General features: G+C 34.8%; 1 protein-coding gene across 1 annotated transcript in view; it reads left to right on the forward strand.

The window, feature by feature from the left end:
• Adamts19 (ADAM metallopeptidase with thrombospondin type 1 motif 19) overlaps positions 1 to 17,971 on the forward strand; it is a 258,371-nt gene that overhangs the window by 45,364 nt on the left and 195,036 nt on the right. The window contains exons 4-6 of the mRNA XM_027949358.3: positions 12,044 to 12,216; positions 13,397 to 13,480; positions 14,184 to 14,341. Coding sequence (XP_027805159.2) covers positions 12,044 to 12,216; positions 13,397 to 13,480; positions 14,184 to 14,341 — 415 coding nt within the window. The remainder of the gene's footprint in view (positions 1 to 12,043; positions 12,217 to 13,396; positions 13,481 to 14,183; positions 14,342 to 17,971) is intronic.

Raw genomic sequence — 17,971 nt, forward strand, 5'->3', positions numbered from 1 at the left:
TTAGACAAAATGGTAAATCAGCCATTGTACTGTAGAGTGATAAGTAGACATTATCACTTAGTACATAAGGTACCTGAAAATGGGGTGCAGAACATCAGACATAAAGTAAACCTTCTTAAGACTTGATGGAGAAAAAGAAGTGGAGTGTGTAGGTTAAGATGATGGACCTACTTTATATACTAACAGAGATATGAAAATTGTGTTCTATATGTGTAATAAAAATTGCAGTGCATTCCATTGTCATGTATGTAAAAAATAAAATTGAGTTAAAAAAAAAACGATAATGGACTTTGAGTCAGACTGCCTGTGTTTACCTCCTTATGCTATCACTTTCCATAGGATCTTGGTAAACTTTCTCTCTCAAAAGTTCCATTTGTAATGTACAGAATGGGCAAGTGATACCTGAACCTCAGTGCTATGCTTAGAATTAAATGAGATTATGTGTGAAAATGAAAAACATATATAATTTTTTTTAGCATATGTTATTAAACGTTAATGGAACAAGAGCATTTTAAGCAAAAGAAACAAAACATGCAAAAATATAAGGGCATGAGATAGCATCAGCCAGGAGAGCTGAAGCCATGTGTCTGCACTAGATAAGACACAGTCCTAGAAAAGTAGCCACTGGAAAATAAAGGGTCTTACATGCTATATAAATGATATTATCAATATCTATTCCTTAACATTTTATTATTCACTTAGAATGAATCTAGGACTCAGAATGTAACAGAAAGATTTATGGAGTTGAAAATCAAGGTTTGAGCAGGACAGAGAGATCATCTCTATTTTTAGAGCTGACTTAATCAGCCCACTACTGAAATAGTTTCCAAACGCCATCCATAACTACTGTGGTGGTTATTGTGAGTGTGTGGAGGGCATTGTGGAGTGCACACAAGGAGCATCATCCATCAGTACATAATTTAAAATTTCTATTCCATTTGGAAGTGTATGATATCAACTGTGTAATGTTTTGTTTTGTTGTTTTGTTTTGGTACCAAGGATTGGACTGATCGGTGCTGAACCACTGAGCAACATTTCCAACCCTTTCATTTTTTTTTTAAATTTTGAGTCACGGTCTCACTAAGTTGATCGGGGTCTCGTTTAGTTGCCGAGGCTGACTTTGAACTTGCAATCCCCCTTCCTCAGTCTCCTGAGCTGCTGGGATTATAAGTATGCACCACCGTATGCGGCCTCAATTGTTTTATTTTTTACATGCATAGAAACATGCATGTTTTTATACATGGGTAGAAAATGATCTAAATTTTTAGGAAATAAAGAGTGAATTAAGCAGAATTGCAGCCAATGAAAACATCAAAGGAAGCAATATATTAAAATGATTGATTTAGGTTTCATGATTTTCACACACAATGGCTAACTTGTATGATGGAGACTACCATGAATTTGAGATTCTTAAGAAAGCTAGCATCTTCCAGAGAGTCCATTTAAAGTAATATGCAAATAAGGACACAGGAAGCTGACAGATTAGGGCCAACACAGCTGTCACTAGCTGGGGCAAATAAAGGAAACATACTTTTCTACCCATTTTTACAGAATCTTTCTACCACTCTTGATTAAACAGCCTCTCTTTTTATAAACTCTCCCTGTTTCTTATTTTAGTTCTCCCTTCATTTATCTTACATCCCCATCTGCTTTATGGGCATGTCTTCATCCATGTGTATGCTCCCTATAGAGGCCCTTCTCAGGACTCCTTCCCCGCCTCTCCTTTTTCACATTGTTTTACTCAAGTTTTTTTTTTTTTTTTTCCCCCTGTGATCACTAAAAGACCAGACCACAACAATTGTAGAGGAGGAAAAGTTTATTTAAGGGCTCACAATTTCAGAGGTCTCAGTCTATAGAAGACCAGCTCCATTCCTAGGGACTCAAGGTGAGGCAGAACATCATGGCAGAAGAGTGTGGAGGAAAGAAGTGACTCATGTAATGATCAAAAAGCAGAGGGAGAGATCCCACTGGTCAGATACAAAACATGTACCCCAAAAGGCACGCCCCCCAATGATCCACCTCCTCCAACCACACACTCTGCCCACCTTCAGTTAGCACTCAGCTAATCCCTTCAGGGGATTAATTCACTGATTGAGTTAAGATTCTCATAATAATCTGATCATTTTTCTTCTACATCTTCTTGCATTGTTTCACACATGAGCTTTTGGGAGACACCTCACTTCCAAACCATAACATACATACTCCTTTACAGTGATATAACTCAAATCTCCGAGTTCGACTTCACATTCATTGATCCTAAAGTCTGTCTCCATTTCACCCCTTTCCTGACTTCCAGGTATATAGTAACTTCTGCAAAGATGTCTGAAATTGAACCCATCTAAATAAGTGCTTATTTTCACAATCTGAAAGTTTTTTGTACATTATTTACAGAACGTTTAATGATCCTAATGTTTCCATACCTTTTGAGGTCCTGTGGATTTTAACTTACTTTTATCAGTAGTTATATGCTGCCTTATTTTTCTAGTTGAATGGATTTTTTTTCAGACTAGGAAGCATGTGAGAGTAATTAAATAAGTAACTTGGTAATTTCTATCATTTTTTAAGTAGGATAGACAAAATATTATTTCATTAACTTTTTCATTATTTTTATTGGTTGATAATAGTTATATATCACAGTATTTATTATGACATAACTAGAAATGCATAGAATGTAATTTACTTCAATTCAGTCCCCAGTACTTACACTTACCCTTCCCTTCCTCCCACCCCCATTCCCTTTCCTAACTCAACGGATCTATTTATTTGCATTTTAAAATATTAAGTTTCTGTTACCAAGTACTATTTTATTTTATTTTAAGTTTTCTATTCTTTATTTTTTTTATTAGTTGTTCAAACCATTACAAAGTTCTTGACATATCACGTACTATTTTAGATTGTGGAGAGAAGTCATACAAGTTAGAGAGATTGAAAATGCCAGCTTAAGTAGGAACTTTTCCAGGTTCCATTTATCTATCGTGGATAAGTAAGAAGGCTTCTTTGATAAAGAAAAAGTTAAAAACACTTCTGGAATAACTGTGGTGTAGGCCAAAAGAACAGCTAACACAAAAGTCCTTAAAATGGAGAGTACCAGTATCAATGGCAACATGGATAGCTGTGGAGAGGTCTTGGGAACTAGGTGGTTGGTCTGTTCTTGAATTTATTCAGTGACAAATTAGTAATTGAAGGTCTACTGTTTTAAGATAAGTTGGAATTTTTGACTTAACATAGATAGAGTTTATTAAAAATTAGCTCAAAAATCATTTGTCAACATTCAAGCTATAGGGCAGGGGATATGACTCTATGATAGAACATTTGCCTGGCATACATGAGTCCCTGGGTTCAATCCCCAGCACCCCTAAATACACACATACACACATGCACAATTACCTTTGGAGCTACAATATCTAGAACACATGAAATTACTTTGATGGCTACATATAGACTGTGAGAGGCATTTTTTTTAAATACACAGGGATAGTTCTTATAATCTGACAGGTATTAAGGAGTGTAAACACTCTGTCTTTCCTTTTGTAGGGCTCCTATTGTGCTAATAAGGACAGCCCAGCAAATAGTTAGAAGCATGACTTGGGGGGAATCTAATGCCAACTGCAGGGAAGTGGGAGCCATCTCTTAGTTATGGTATAGGCGTGGCAGCTATAAAACAAGCAAATACAGTGGTTCAAATATAGATTTTTTTTCCTTGAATATGTTATAGTTTATAAGTATTCAGGTGGGACAGGGAAGACTGGCAGTCTGACTAGTGACAACATCCAGTTGTCTAGATTCTTCCTATCTTATATTCACTATCCTCTGAAAGTGTTATCTTCTGCAGTATCCACCTTATCTCACAGCACTTTGTCTAATTTCTTTTTTGAAATTTTTAAAATTTTAATTTGTTATATATGACAATAGAATGTATTTCAATTTATATTACACATATAGAACATAATTTTTCATATCTCTGGTTGTACACAAAGTAATAATGACCATAAAATTCCACCATCTTTCTTACTCCTAAGCCCCCTCCCTTCCACACCCTTCCCTTTTTCCCTTTGCCCTATCTAGAGTTCATTTAATCCTCCTATCCCACCCCGCTGCAGCATATTATAGATGAGCATCCTTAAATCAGTGAAATCATTTGGCATTTGTTTTTTCAGGATTGGCAAATTTCACTTAATATTATATTCTCCAGCTCCATCCGTTTACCTGCAAATGCCATGATTTTAATTCTCTTGTAATACTGAGTAATATTAAATTGTGTATACATGCCACATTTTCCTTATCCATTCATCTACTGAAGGGCATCTAGGTTGGATCTACAGTTCAGCTATTTGAATTGTGCTGCTATAAACATTGATTTGGCTGTGTCCTTGTAGTATGCTGTTTTTGAGTCCTTTTGGTATACACCAAGGAGTGGGACAGCTGGGTCAAATGGTGGTTCCATTCCAAGTTTTCCAGGGATTCTCCATACTCCTTTCCATATTGGCTGCACCAATTTGTAGTCCCACCAGCAGTGCATGAGTGTGCCTTTTTCCCCACATCCTCACCAACACTTATTGTTGTTTGTATTCTCAATAGCTGCCATTCTGACTGGAGTGAGATGAAATCTTAGAGTAGTTTTGATTTGCATTTCTTAAATTACTAGAGATATAGAACATTTTTTTCATATATTTGTTGATTGGTTGTATATCATCTTTTGAGAAGTGTCTGTTTAGGTCCTTGACCCATTTATTGATTGGATTATTATTATTTTTTTTTTTGGTGCTTAGATTTTTTAGTTCTTTATATGCCCTATAGACTAGTGCTCTGTCTGATGTGTGAGGAGTAAAGATTTACTCCCAGGATGTAGGCTCTCTATTCACCTCATTGATTGTTTCTTGTGCTGAGAAGACACTTTTTAGTTTGAATCCATCCCATTTATTGATTCTTGATATTAGTTCTTGTGCAGTGTCACTGGTTTCATTCCCAGGTCCTTGATCCACTCTTAGTTGAATTTTGTGCATGGTTAGAGATAGGGGTTTAATTTCATTTTGTTGCATATGGGTTTCCAATTTTCCCAGCTCCATTTGTTGAAAAGGCTATCTTTTCTCCAATGTATGTTTTTGGCACCTTTGTCTAATATAAGATAACTTAATTATGTGTGTTAATCTCTGTGTCCTCTCTTCTGTACCATTGGTCTACAAGTCTATTTTGGTGCCAATATCATGCTATTTTTGTTACTAATGCTCTGAAGTATAGTTTAAGGTCTGCTTCACTCTTCTTGCTAAGGATTGCTTTAGCTATTCTGGGTCTTTTATTTTTCCAGATGAATTTTATGACTGTTTTTTTTTTTCTATTTCTATGAGGAATGTCATTGGGATTTTGATTTAAATTGCATTAAATATGTACAGTGCTTTTGGTAGTATGGTCATTTTGATAATATTAATTCTACCTATCCAAGAACAAGGTAGATCTTTCCACCTTCTAAAGTCTTCTTTTTATTAATTTATTTTAATTAGGTATATATGACAGCAGAGTGCATTTTGATTCATTGTACACAACTGCAGCACAACTTTTCATTTCTCTGGTTGTACATGATGTAGCATTGCACCATATGTGTATTCATACATGTGTTTAGAGTAATAATGTCTATCTCATTCCACCATCTTTCCTGCCCCCACCCTCCTTTCCACCCCTACCTCTTCTTTGCCCAAGGTTCCTCCATTTTTTCCATGCCCCCTCCCATTATGGATCAGCAGCCACTTATTGGAGAAAACATTTGGCATTTGGTTTTGGGGGATTGGCTTACTTGGCTTAGCATGATATTCTCCAACTCCATCCATTTACCTGCAAATGCTATAATTTTATTCTTTTAATGCTGAGTAATATTCCATTGTCTATATATACCACAGTTTCTTTATTCATCTATTGAAGGGCATCTAGGTTGGTTCCACAGTTTAGCTATTGTGAATTCAGCTGCTATAAACATTGATGTGGCTGTGTTACCTTGGTATGCTGATATTAAGTTCTTTGTGTACAGATTGAGGAGTGGGATAGCTGGGTCAAATAGTGGTTCTAAAGTCTTCTTTGATTTCTTTCTTTAGCATTATGTAGTTTTCATTGTAGAGGTCTTTCACCTATTAGTTAATACCCAAGTAATTTATTTTATTTTTATTTTTCAAATATCTTTATTTATTTATTTATTTTTAAGTGGTGCTGAGGATCGAACCCAGGGCCTCACACATGCTAGGTGAGTGCTCTACCGCTGAGCCACAACCCCAGCCCCAAGTTTTTTTTTTTTTTTTTGATGCTATTGTAAATGGGATAGTTAGAGAAATGCCTTTGATTTATGGGTGTTGATTTTGTATCCTGCTATTTTGCTGAATTCATTTACTAGTTCTAGAAGTTTTCTGGTGGAACTTTTTGGGTCTTCTAGGTATAGAATCATATGGTCAGCAAATAGAGCTAATTTGGTTCTTCTTTACCCATCCATATCCCTTTAATTTCTTTCATCTGTCTAATTGCTCTGGCCAGTGTTTCAAGAACTATGTTAAATAGAAGTTGTGAAAGTAGGGCATCCCTGCCTTGTTACAGTTTTTAGAGGGATTGTTTTAAGGTTTTCTCCATTTAGAATGATATTGACCTGGGACTTAGCATACATAGCTTTTATGATGTTGAGATATGTTCTGTTATCCCTAGTTTTTCTAGTGTTTTGAAATGAAGGGGTGCTGTATTTTTTAAAATACTTTTTCTGCATCTATTGAGATGATCATATGGTTTTTATCTTTAAGTCTATTGATGTGATGAATTATATTTATTGATTTCCATATGCTGAACCAACCTTGCATCCCTGGAATGAACCCCATTTGATCATGGTGCACAATCTTTTTGATATGTTTTTGTATTTGATTTTCCAGAATTTTATTGAGAATTTTTGCATCTATATTACTAGATATATTGGTCTGAAGTTTTCTTTGTTTGATGTGTCTTTGCCTGGTTTTGAAATCGGGGTGATATTGGTCTCACAAAATGAGTTTGGAAGTGCTGCCTCTTTTTCTATTTCCTGAAATAAATTTAAGAGTATTGGTATTAGTTCTTCTTTAAAGGTCTTGTAGAACTCGGCTGTGTATCCATCTGGTCCAGGGCTTTTCTTGGTTGATAGGTTTTTGAAGGTATCTTCTATTTCATCCTGTGAAATTGATCTGTTTAAATTGTGTATATCATCCTGATTCAATTTGGGCAAATCACATGACTCTACAAATTTGTCAATACCTTTGATATTTTCTATTTTATTGGAGTACAAGTTTTCAAAAAAAATAATTTCTAATTATCTTCTGTAATTCTAGAACAAGACAGGGATGCCCTCTTTCATCACTTCTGTATTTCTGAGATATGTTTTGTCTGTTGTGATATTTTCTTTTTATCTTATATGTTAGTAATTTGAGTTTTCTCTCTCCTTCTTTTTGTCAGCATGCCTAAGGGTCTATCAATTTTATTTGTTTTTTAAAGAATCAACTTTTTTGTTTTGTCAATTGTTTCTATTGTTTCAATTTCATTGATTTCAGCTCTGATTTGAATTATTTCCTGTCTTCTACTGCTTTTGGTATAGATTTGTCTTCTTTTTCTAGGGCTTTGAGATGTAATGTTAAGTCATTTATTTGTTGAATTTTTCTTCTTTTAAGGAATGAACTCCATGCAATGAACTGTCCTCTTAGAACTGCCTTCACAGTGTCCCAGAGATTTCTGTGTGACTATCTGTGTTCTCATTCACCTCTAAGTTTTTTTCATCTCCTCCTTGATGTCTTCTGCCACCCATTATTCATTCAGTAGCATATTTAGTCTCCAAGTGTGGGAGTAGCTTTTATTTCTTATTTTATCATCAATTTCTAATTTCATTCCATTATTATCTGATAGAATGCAGGGTAGTATCTCTATTTTTTAATTTTTGCTAAGATTTGCTTTGTGGCGTAGTATATGATCTATTTTAGAGAAGGATCCATGTGCTCCTGTGAAGAAAGAGTATTCACTCCTTGATGGATGAAATATTCTATACATGTTTGTTAAGTCTAAGTAATTGTTTGCTTTACTGAGTTTTATAGTGCCTTTGTTCAGTTTTTGTTTGCAAGATCTATCCAGTGGTGAAAGAAGTATGTTAAAGTCACCCCAAATTATTGTGGTCTATATGACTCTCGAACTTGAGAAGAATTTGTTTGATAAGCGTAGATGCTCCATTGTTTGGGGCATATATATTTATAATTGTTAAGTCTTGTTGGTATATGGTTCCTTTGAGTGGTATGTAGTGCTCTTCTTTATCTCTTTTGATTAACTTTAGCTTGAAGTCTACTTTATTTATGTCAAATATCTTTATATCAAAGATGGAAATCCCTGTTTGCTTCTGCAGTCCATGTGAGTGGTGTGATTTTTTTCCAACCTTTCACCTTTAATCTGTGGATATCTTTTCCTGTGAGATGAGTCTCTGGAGGCAGCATATTGTTGGGTCTTTGTTTTTGATCCAATCTGCTGGTCTATGTCTTTTGATTGGTGAGTTTAGGCCATTAACATTCAGGGTTATTATTGAGACATGATTTGTATTCCCAGCCTTTTTTTGGGGGGAGTGGGGGTATTTAACTTGACATGGTTTCTCCTCTGATTAGTTTTTTCCTTTAGTGTAATACTTCCTTCTGCTGATTCTCAAATCTAAGGCTTACTTTTGCTGGATAAAATATTCTTTGTTTGCATCTATTTTCTTTCAGAGCTTGGTTTATGTTGTTCCATGATTTCCTGGCTTTGAGTGTCTTAGTTGAAAAAAATCTGCTGAGATACGAATTGGTCTCCCCCTAATTCCTTTCTCTTGCGGCTTTTAAGATTCTATCCTTATTCTGAATGCTCGGCACTTTCATTATGATGTGCCTTAGTGTATATCAGTTGTAATTTTGTACTTTTGGTGTCATGTAAGCCTTTTGTATTTGGTTTTCCAATTTGTAATTTATGCTTGGGGAATTTTCTGATATTATTTCATTAAAGATTGTGCATTCCTTTTGTTTGAAAGCCTGTGCCTTCCTCTATCTCAATAATTCTTAAGTTTTATCTTTTGATGCTGCCCTATAATTCTTGGATGTTCTGTTCATGGTTTCTAACCTTATTCACTGTGTGGTCAACTTTATTTTCCAGATTGTATACTTTGTCTTCCTTATCTGACATTCTTTCTTCCAAGTTACTTAGTCTGTTGGTTATACTTTCTATTGAGTTTTTTTATTTGGTTTAATTTTTTCTTCATTTCAAGGACTTCTGTCTGTTTTTTTTTTTTTTCCAGAGTCTATGTCTTTCTTGAGGTAATCTTTTCTACCTATATTTGCTCTCTTATTTCTTTGTTGGAATGATTTTTTTTTTTTGCCTGTATTTAATCATTTAGGTCATTCTCTAATTCACAGATTATTTTAATTATGAACCTTCTGAACTCCTTCTCTAACATTTCATTGAGTTTGCTGTCCATGGGTTCTGAAATAGTAGTGTTATGGTTTGTTTGGGGCACTTTCCTCCCTTGTTTTTTCATGTTGTCTATGTGTCTTCCTTTCTTGCAATGTGGATCTGAAATATTACTGTTTCTACCCTATATTCTTGTAGTGCCCAGGCAGATTGTCTGTACATCACCTTGATATTGGGCTTCCAGACCCTGCTGGTGTCCCTCAATATATGCTACTGCAACTAAAGTTGATGGCAGCAATAGCCGAGCTTAACTCGAGATAACAGTGGAAATGACCCACTCTGGATGCATCCTGTTACAAAGATGGAGCTGAAAGAGTGGGCCTTACACTGTCTTTGGGATGCCTGCTCTGAGATGCAGCTGCTTCTAGGCCCTGTCTGTTGTCGAAAGTTAGGGGCTACTGTGTGGGGAAGGCTATGGCGATGTCTGCAGTGTCCCAAGATGGAAGTGGGTTAGGCTTGGGCTCCCAGGTGGGAGGGGTGGCGAGCTTGGAATCACCATCAGCCTGGGTCCTGTGTATTTCAGTGTGGGTGGTTCTGTGCCAGAGCCTGAGCTCCAGCAAGTGTCTGCCAGTGGCGGGATGGACCTGGGCCTACTGTGAGCCTGGGTCCTGCACAGGTCCGTATCTAATTTCTTGACCATGGCATGAAGCAAAGAGAAAAAGTAAGGGACAAGGAATTTTCTTTTTTTTTAATGTTTTCATTAATGCATTATAGTTACACCTAGTTGGGTTGATTGTCACCCATGCATGGACTTTAATTTGTTCCATTCTAAGTGCCTTCTATTTTACTACCCTCCTCCTTCCTGTACTCTACCGGTCTTACTTCTATTTATTTAGTTATTATTTTTTTAATCTATGATGCTTTATAGATACACACAGAGGTGGAATTCACTGTGGTGTGTTTGCACATGTACATAGCATAATTTTTTGGAATAAATTCTGCATTTCTTCTCCTGTCCCATCTCTCCTTCCTCCCACTCAATCTTCTACTCCACTGATTTCTCCAGGCTTACCAGATCCAACCCCTGCTTTTCCCCCACAGACTTTGTCCTACCTTTTGCATCTGAGAGAAGATGTTCAAACCTTGACTTTCTTGCACATACCATTCTGCCCATATTCCATTTTAAACATGCAGCTACATGATCACACCCCATTGAACCACAAGCTAAGAATTGCTTCTGGTAAGCTAGTCACAGACCCAAGTAAAAGATAACAATGAGAAATAATTTTCTATTCCTAAAGGAAAGAATAAGCAATGGATATAAAGAGACAACCAATAATCTCTGCTTTACAACTTCCCTAAAATCTGAGAATAAAATGTGACAACATGTGCATAAATTGAAATTTCTCATATATATTATATATTTCTCATAATGCGTTTATTAGGTGTGGATTCTGCCAAGATGAGTCTGTTCATAAACTTGTAGGAGTGTTGCCTACTAAATATTACTGTGAGTTTATATGGTTCTTTTTCCCACTCCTAGGCATTGGTATCTCCTATGGAAGATAACATGATATCTTCTCAGCTTTTGATGTTTCTATAAATAGAATCACACTACCTTCTGTGTTGTAACTTTCTTCCTTGCTCATCCCTATGAGGTTCATATGTATTTTCCACCTTGCAGCAATTGGTTTCTTTTCATTGTTAGGTAGTGGTTTATTATTTTTTGTTAAACAAATGGGCCAAAATTCATTTATCCAACTGTTTCTTATATTATAATATATAAGTATAATTATAATAATTATTATTATAATTTGTATGGCCCTGAGGGCACCAAAGAAATATACCAATTACTCATTTAGTTAATTCTTTTGAGAAATGACTATTCAAGTCCTTCACTCATTTTTCAGTTGAGTTATCTGCTATCCATATATAGTGGCTCTTCATTTCTTTATCCTGAAAATGCATTAAAATATTGCTCCTCATTGGCATGATTTTCATTCTGAAAGTGGCATGGTTTGATAAAGAGAAGTGTTTAATTTTTATGTAGTCAAGCTTATTTTGTTTGTATTTTCTCCTTGTATTTGTCTGTGTTTAAGGAATCTTTATCATTCAAAGGTATAATTTTGATGTGCTTCTGACAGAAAGTGAAGCCAAATTCTTGTTCATTTATAATAATTAAGAAGTTGTGATCACCTGCATGAAGTTAGGATGTGTGGAGCTTTCACTTCCAGTACTTAATTTATGTAATATGTTCAATATTTGTGTCAAAAGAAAATTACAATATATTTTATTTACTGAGTTATTTTGTTTATATGGAATTCTGTGATAGAAATTTTACTAATGTGATCTTCTAAGCCATCTATAAATGACTCTATAGAAAGTAGGTGGTATTATTATTCATTTCACAGATGAGGAAGTTGAGACTGACTGGGAGAAACTGGTTTCCTAAAATGACAGAGCTAATAAATGGCAGAAGCCCATCCTACCTGATTTTAAGTTTATACCCCAAAGCCAAGTACCCGTTGAGATTTCATCTGTGCAGGGAACATAATTGGTTCTGTCACTACTATGAAGATTAACATTATTAACTTAACCAAGATAGAGCTACATTTGAAAATTCATTTCTTTATTGCAGATAAAGGAAGACCTAGGTCTAAAAAAATAGCAGAGAATGGAAGAGGGAAGCGATATTCATACAAATTACCTCAAGAATACAACATAGAGACTGTAGTGGTTGCAGATCCAGCAATGGTTTCTTATCATGGAGCAGATGCAGCCAGGAGATTCATTCTAACCATCTTAAATATGGTAGGCAAACTTTAAAGTGCGCTTGGAATTTTTTCAAGAAAACTCTAAGGAAGAAATGTGTGAGTATTTATAATGAAGTTTTTTTTTTTAAAAAAATTAACTCATTCCTGTTCCTTTCTTTTATTGACATCAGTAAAAATATTGATTTGGTATCTTGGGTATACCAAAATGATTCATTTCCAAAGAGATGTCAAAATAATGATTCACATTTAATTAAAAAAAAAAACCTTTATTGTTAATTTTCATGTGGCAAAACTCTTTCTCTTTTATTCTTTTCTCTCTTTCTTTTTATGCCTTTATTTTCCTTCTCGCTTACAAAGGTAATTTGTTGATATCAGCAGAAATGTTACAATATATGTTTACATGCATGACCCTACCAAAAGCTCTATAGGTTAATTAAGAGGTTGTATAAAAATAGATGTTGGTATCTACTGAGGTCTTATATATGTATGTAAAATTAAATGGTTATAGTTGACAACTAAAACCTAAAATTTACTCAATAAAATGTTAGCCAGCTAAACTTACATAGCTAATTTTAGTTAACAATTCCTGGACTGAAGAAATCTAGTTTATACCTAGGATTCTAGGAATATATCCTACCAACCTAATCCTTTGACTTCACTGTAACTCTATTGGGTAAACTTTCTTCAAGGAAAAACTAGCAGATCGTAATAAAGAATAGTTCTTAGGGAGAATAAACAGAAATAAAGACCAAAGGCAAATGTCCATTTTTAATTCCAGTTACTATAGAAGGCAAGGTAAGAACCATTGATTCAGGGATAAGTTTACTGTTTTTACTGTTTTTACTACGTTTACTGTCACTTGACTGTTTTTCCAGTGGGCAGGGTTTTCACACTTCAGAGAATTCTGTCCATATTCTGCTGCATCCTGAGCACTCCAGGAGTGTGCTAATGACGTAGCCTTATGATGTCAGTCTCTTTTATGTAGTAATGTGGCTGAAAGCATGGCTTTGGTTTGCCAGTTATATATTTTCTAATAAAAATTAAATAAATGCTAAGTTTATTTTTAAATCAAACCACCATTAAAAATCATCTTATTTTCCAGTATTTTAAAATAAGATTTCTCAAACAAACTGAGACTTCCCTCATGTTTGGCCTTTAAGAAAAATCAAGATGTTTTTCAGTTTTACTTTAGGTTTTTAATTTTTATTTGTTTTTAGGTTTTTAACCTTTTCCAACACAAGAGTCTTGGTGTGCAGGTCAATCTTCGTGTGATAAAGCTTATTCTGCTCCATGAAACTCCAGTAAGAAAGTCTTGAGTTTTTATTCAATTAAGTGGGTAAGAAACTGTGTTCAGGAACTTTTAAGTAAAGGGAATGTTAGGGATATAGTTTTATTGACTTAAAATCCAGAAATATCCACTGAGTCACTTAAAGTATACATAAAACTGCCTTTTAGTGTTGCTTAATACCTCAATTTTTTTTCAAAAAATGGAATGTTTTTAGTTTCCAAGGATCCTGACAACAAACCTTAACTTTCCAAAATGTCACTTTAAAAAGCCATTTTAAGTGACAGATTTTCTCTATTAGTTAAACATGTGCTTTAAAAGCATTTTCTTATCTGTAGTTCATTTAAATGTACCACAGTCTGTGGCATCATTTTGGCATACTACCTAACAGACACTTCAGAAAAATGTTGTTCTTAAATTGTATAAGAAATGAGTTATTTAAGTCTAAAAGTTCCACATCTTCTAATGTTCCGTTGTACCTCTTTCCTTTTTCAGAGAAGCATTAAGCAGATTTTATAATATTGTACCTTCACAAAGTTTTAAGATTTTTTCAGCTCAGGCTAAATTAATGCTAAATGTCTTCCAGGTTCTAATTAATGTTATGGTAGCAGTCTGTTTTAGTAATTCAGGAAGTTTCCTCAGTTTTTAGTTTAGTTTTTTTTTTTTTTTTTGTATATCTAAGAAAAATCTGCCTTGAAGTAAAATATATTGTGTTACAGGCAGATCTGTATATTGGGCATCATGGAGAGAAAATGCTGGAGAGTTTTTGTAAATGGCAACATGAAGAATTTGGCAAGAAGAATGACATACATTTAGAGATGTCCACAAGCTGGGGGGAAGATTTGACTTCAGTGGATGCAGCTGTGCTTATAACAAGGTAAATTTCCAAAGTCAGCTCAATAGCATTCTTAATTCAATAGCTATGCTGTTAATCCTTTAATCCCTTGAGAGAATGCTTTTATTCCAGATTTTGTGTTCCAAAAATGTTTGGGTATAGTAATGATTTCAGTCATCTGCCTCAATTGGTAACAACTGACTTCTTCTGAATAGACAAATATTGGATCGCATATTGACAAAACATTTGGTTTGTTAATTTAAAAATAAATTCACCTAATTAATTTTTTTAACCAAAAGGAACTTTACCACTGAGCTATATCCCCAGCACTTTTTATTTTTATTGTGAGACAGGGTCTCACTAAGTTACTTAGGGCTTCAATTACTTGCTGAGACTGGCCTTGAACTTGTGATCCTTTGACCTCAGTTTCCCTGGTTGCTGTGATTACAGGTGTGCATCACCACAACCAGCTTCACCCTCATTTTTCATGTCAAATACTTAGCTATTGATAATGATAAGTTAAAACTGGTGAATTTGCTTGGAACTTCAAATTTTTAAAACTATACTCTATGCTTTTCCATTACCACCATATAACTTGAGTTAAATTAAACAATTTACAAATTTTCCAGCTCCACCTAAGAAAATGATTTAAATTAAGTAGTTAATTAATTATGAACTGCATTGGGAATATACTACTCACAAATATATGTAATGCAGGAGTAAATATGTATATAATGTAAGAATGAGCCACAATATAATCTATGTAAGTACTTTATATTAGTAATTTCCCATGAATTTGTTTTGCTGCAAGTTAGCAAAAACAAATAATTCACTGAATGAAAAATTTAATTTTAGCAATTAAAAGTGTTAGCATTTCACATCACAGAAACCATAGAGATATCCTTAAACATGATTTTCTGAAATAAATCTATGGAATTCATGGTAGATTGTTGTTAATTTATTACATTTTCTTAATGTATAAGAATTATAAGAAACGTATAAGAAGAAAATGTCTCTATGCAAGAATGCATGTGGACTTCCATTTCCAGCTATGTAAGTATAACTGATACTGGACTTCTTTTAATAAACAACTATTAAACTGGAAAATATTTATGAGGCAATAGTTTTCAGTCACTGCAGAATGAGAATGCAAGACTTCAAGTCACTGAAAAAAGGAAGACTTATTAAAGAAGCCTTACAGTTATCATTTTTGCCTGGGGACAATTTCTCGACTGTTACAGCAAGCTGCAGTCTAGGTAGAGCATAGTGCTCCTACCGAGAACACTAGAGATAAGAGTCCTATGCTTGGGAAAATGCCAGAAAGTACATATGCAGATCATTTGTGAGCACTTGGTAAGGGCAGGTATGAATGAATACATAACAGATGGAGACTCCCTCAAATCTACCATAGGGTTGCTAATATGGACTAAAGATTTTTAAAAGGTAGTAGAATTGAGTTGATTCAGGCCACAAATGTGGGACAATCTTATGAGATCTTTATATCACTTCTAGCATTTTTTTTTCTGAGAAAACCGAAAGTCTGTGCTACATTCCATGTCCCAGAGAAAGGCCTAGTCTTTCTGACTAAGCCAACCTTGAAACCTGATTCAGCACAGTTTGGAGGTTGATTTCCACCAATTTATAGGAACTTGGGAATCTTCTTGAACTTTTGAGAGATCATTCACACTAAAGAATCAACTAAAACTTGCACAAATTTAGTATGGTGTGCTAGTAATTGAATTGCCTAATAAAACAAAAGTCAGAACTCTTCAAAGAAAGACAGCAGAGTTCTGAGCATCTGTAACATACCATCCACAATGTCTAGAACATAATAAAAATCACCCAAGAAACACAAAAATGTGAAGCAGGGAAAATAGTAAAGATAAACCAATCCTGAGATAGCTTATATGTTGAATTTAGCAGAATAATGTTGCTGTAATTAAAGTCTCAGAAGAGTGAGAATGGGTAAGAAAAAATATCTGAAGGCATAGTGGTAGAAAAGTATTCATATTTGTTGGGTGTGGTGGCACATGTATGTAATCCCAGAGGCTCAGAAGGCTGGGACAGGAGGATCACAAATTCAAAGCCAGCCTTAGCAACTTAGTGAAGACCTGTCTCAAAACACACACACACACACACACACACACACACACACACACCACACAAACATGAAAACATGATAGTGATAATAAAAGGGCTGGCCCTGGGTTCAACCACCAGTACCAAAAAAATCCTCCAATTAATAAAACAAGCCAAAAAAAAAGCACATAATTGGCACATCAGACAACAATTGCTCTATTTAGGTATCATCAGAGAAAAGAAATATATTACATAGGGGGAACAATGTTAAGGTTGATGACTGACTTCACATCAGAAAAACAGTAGATCCAAATTATATTGTTATGTTATGTATATGCATGAATATGCAACAATGAATCCCACCATTGTGTACAACAATAAAAATAGGGAAAAGAAAAAAAATAGAAAAACAGTTCAAAGACAATAAAACAATATTTCTAATGTACTAAAAGGAAGAGAAAAAAAAAACTGTCAATGAAATGCTACCAATAAGTTCTACCAATAAGATACTATCTCTGAAAGGATATCTTTAAAAAAAAGTATTCTACAGCTAATGTCACACCTAATGGTAAAAATTGAATGCTTTCTTCTTGAAACAGAAAGTAAGGTCAGAAGATCCACCATTCCCATGTCTATTCACTGTCGTACTAAATCTCATAGAAAGAAGAGGTATAAATACTGGGAATAAGGAAGAAAAATTCTCTCCACAGTTGTTATGACTCAGTACAAAGAAATTCTAAAAATATAGCAAGAAAATGCTCCAACTTATAACTGCATTTTTAAGGTCACAGGATATAAATTCAGTTGTATTTCTATATACCAAAAATGGGCAGTTGATAAAACAAAACTACCCTAATTTCTGAAGTTATAAAATACTCAACAATAGCACAATACATGCATTCCTTTAAAATGGAGACTATAGAGTTATGCTGAGAGAAATTAAAAATCTAAAGATTTTCAGAAGACTTAATATTATTAAGATGCTCATTTTCTTCAAATTAATTTGTAAATTAAAATTTATAGATTCACTGTTATCCTGTTATAAATATGAGATGTCCCCTAAAAGCTCCACTTAATGCAGAAATACTCCGAGGTAAAATGATTAGATTTTGAGAATTGTAAGCTAATGAGTCCATCCTAGTTTGAGTGGACTGAGTGGTAACTGTAGGCAGGTGGAGTGTGGCTAGAGGAGGTGGGTCACTGGGAGCGTTATCTGGAAGGGCACATCTCCCCTAGGGTCCCTCTCTGCTTCCTGGTTGCTGTGCCCCGACTGCTTCCCCTACCATCCCTTCTGCTATGACCTTCTGCCTCACCTTGGGCCCAGAGCTGTGAAGTTGGATTTCTATGGACTGACATCTCTGGAACTGTGAGCCAAAATAAATTTTTCCTCCTCTAGTTGTTCATGTCAGGTCTTTGGTCACAGTGATGAAAATCTGACTGAAACATACCAGTGAAACTTTCTTCAGGCCTTTATTATTTGCAGTACTGGGGATTAAACCCAGAGCCATGTTTCTGCCAGGCATATGCTCTACTACTTAACTATATCCCTAGCCTTTTTCATTTTACTTTCAAACAGGGTATCACTATTATTCA

This window comes from Marmota flaviventris, chromosome 5 (assembly GCF_047511675.1).
Source record: "Marmota flaviventris isolate mMarFla1 chromosome 5, mMarFla1.hap1, whole genome shotgun sequence".
NCBI lineage: Eukaryota > Metazoa > Chordata > Mammalia > Rodentia > Sciuridae > Marmota > Marmota flaviventris.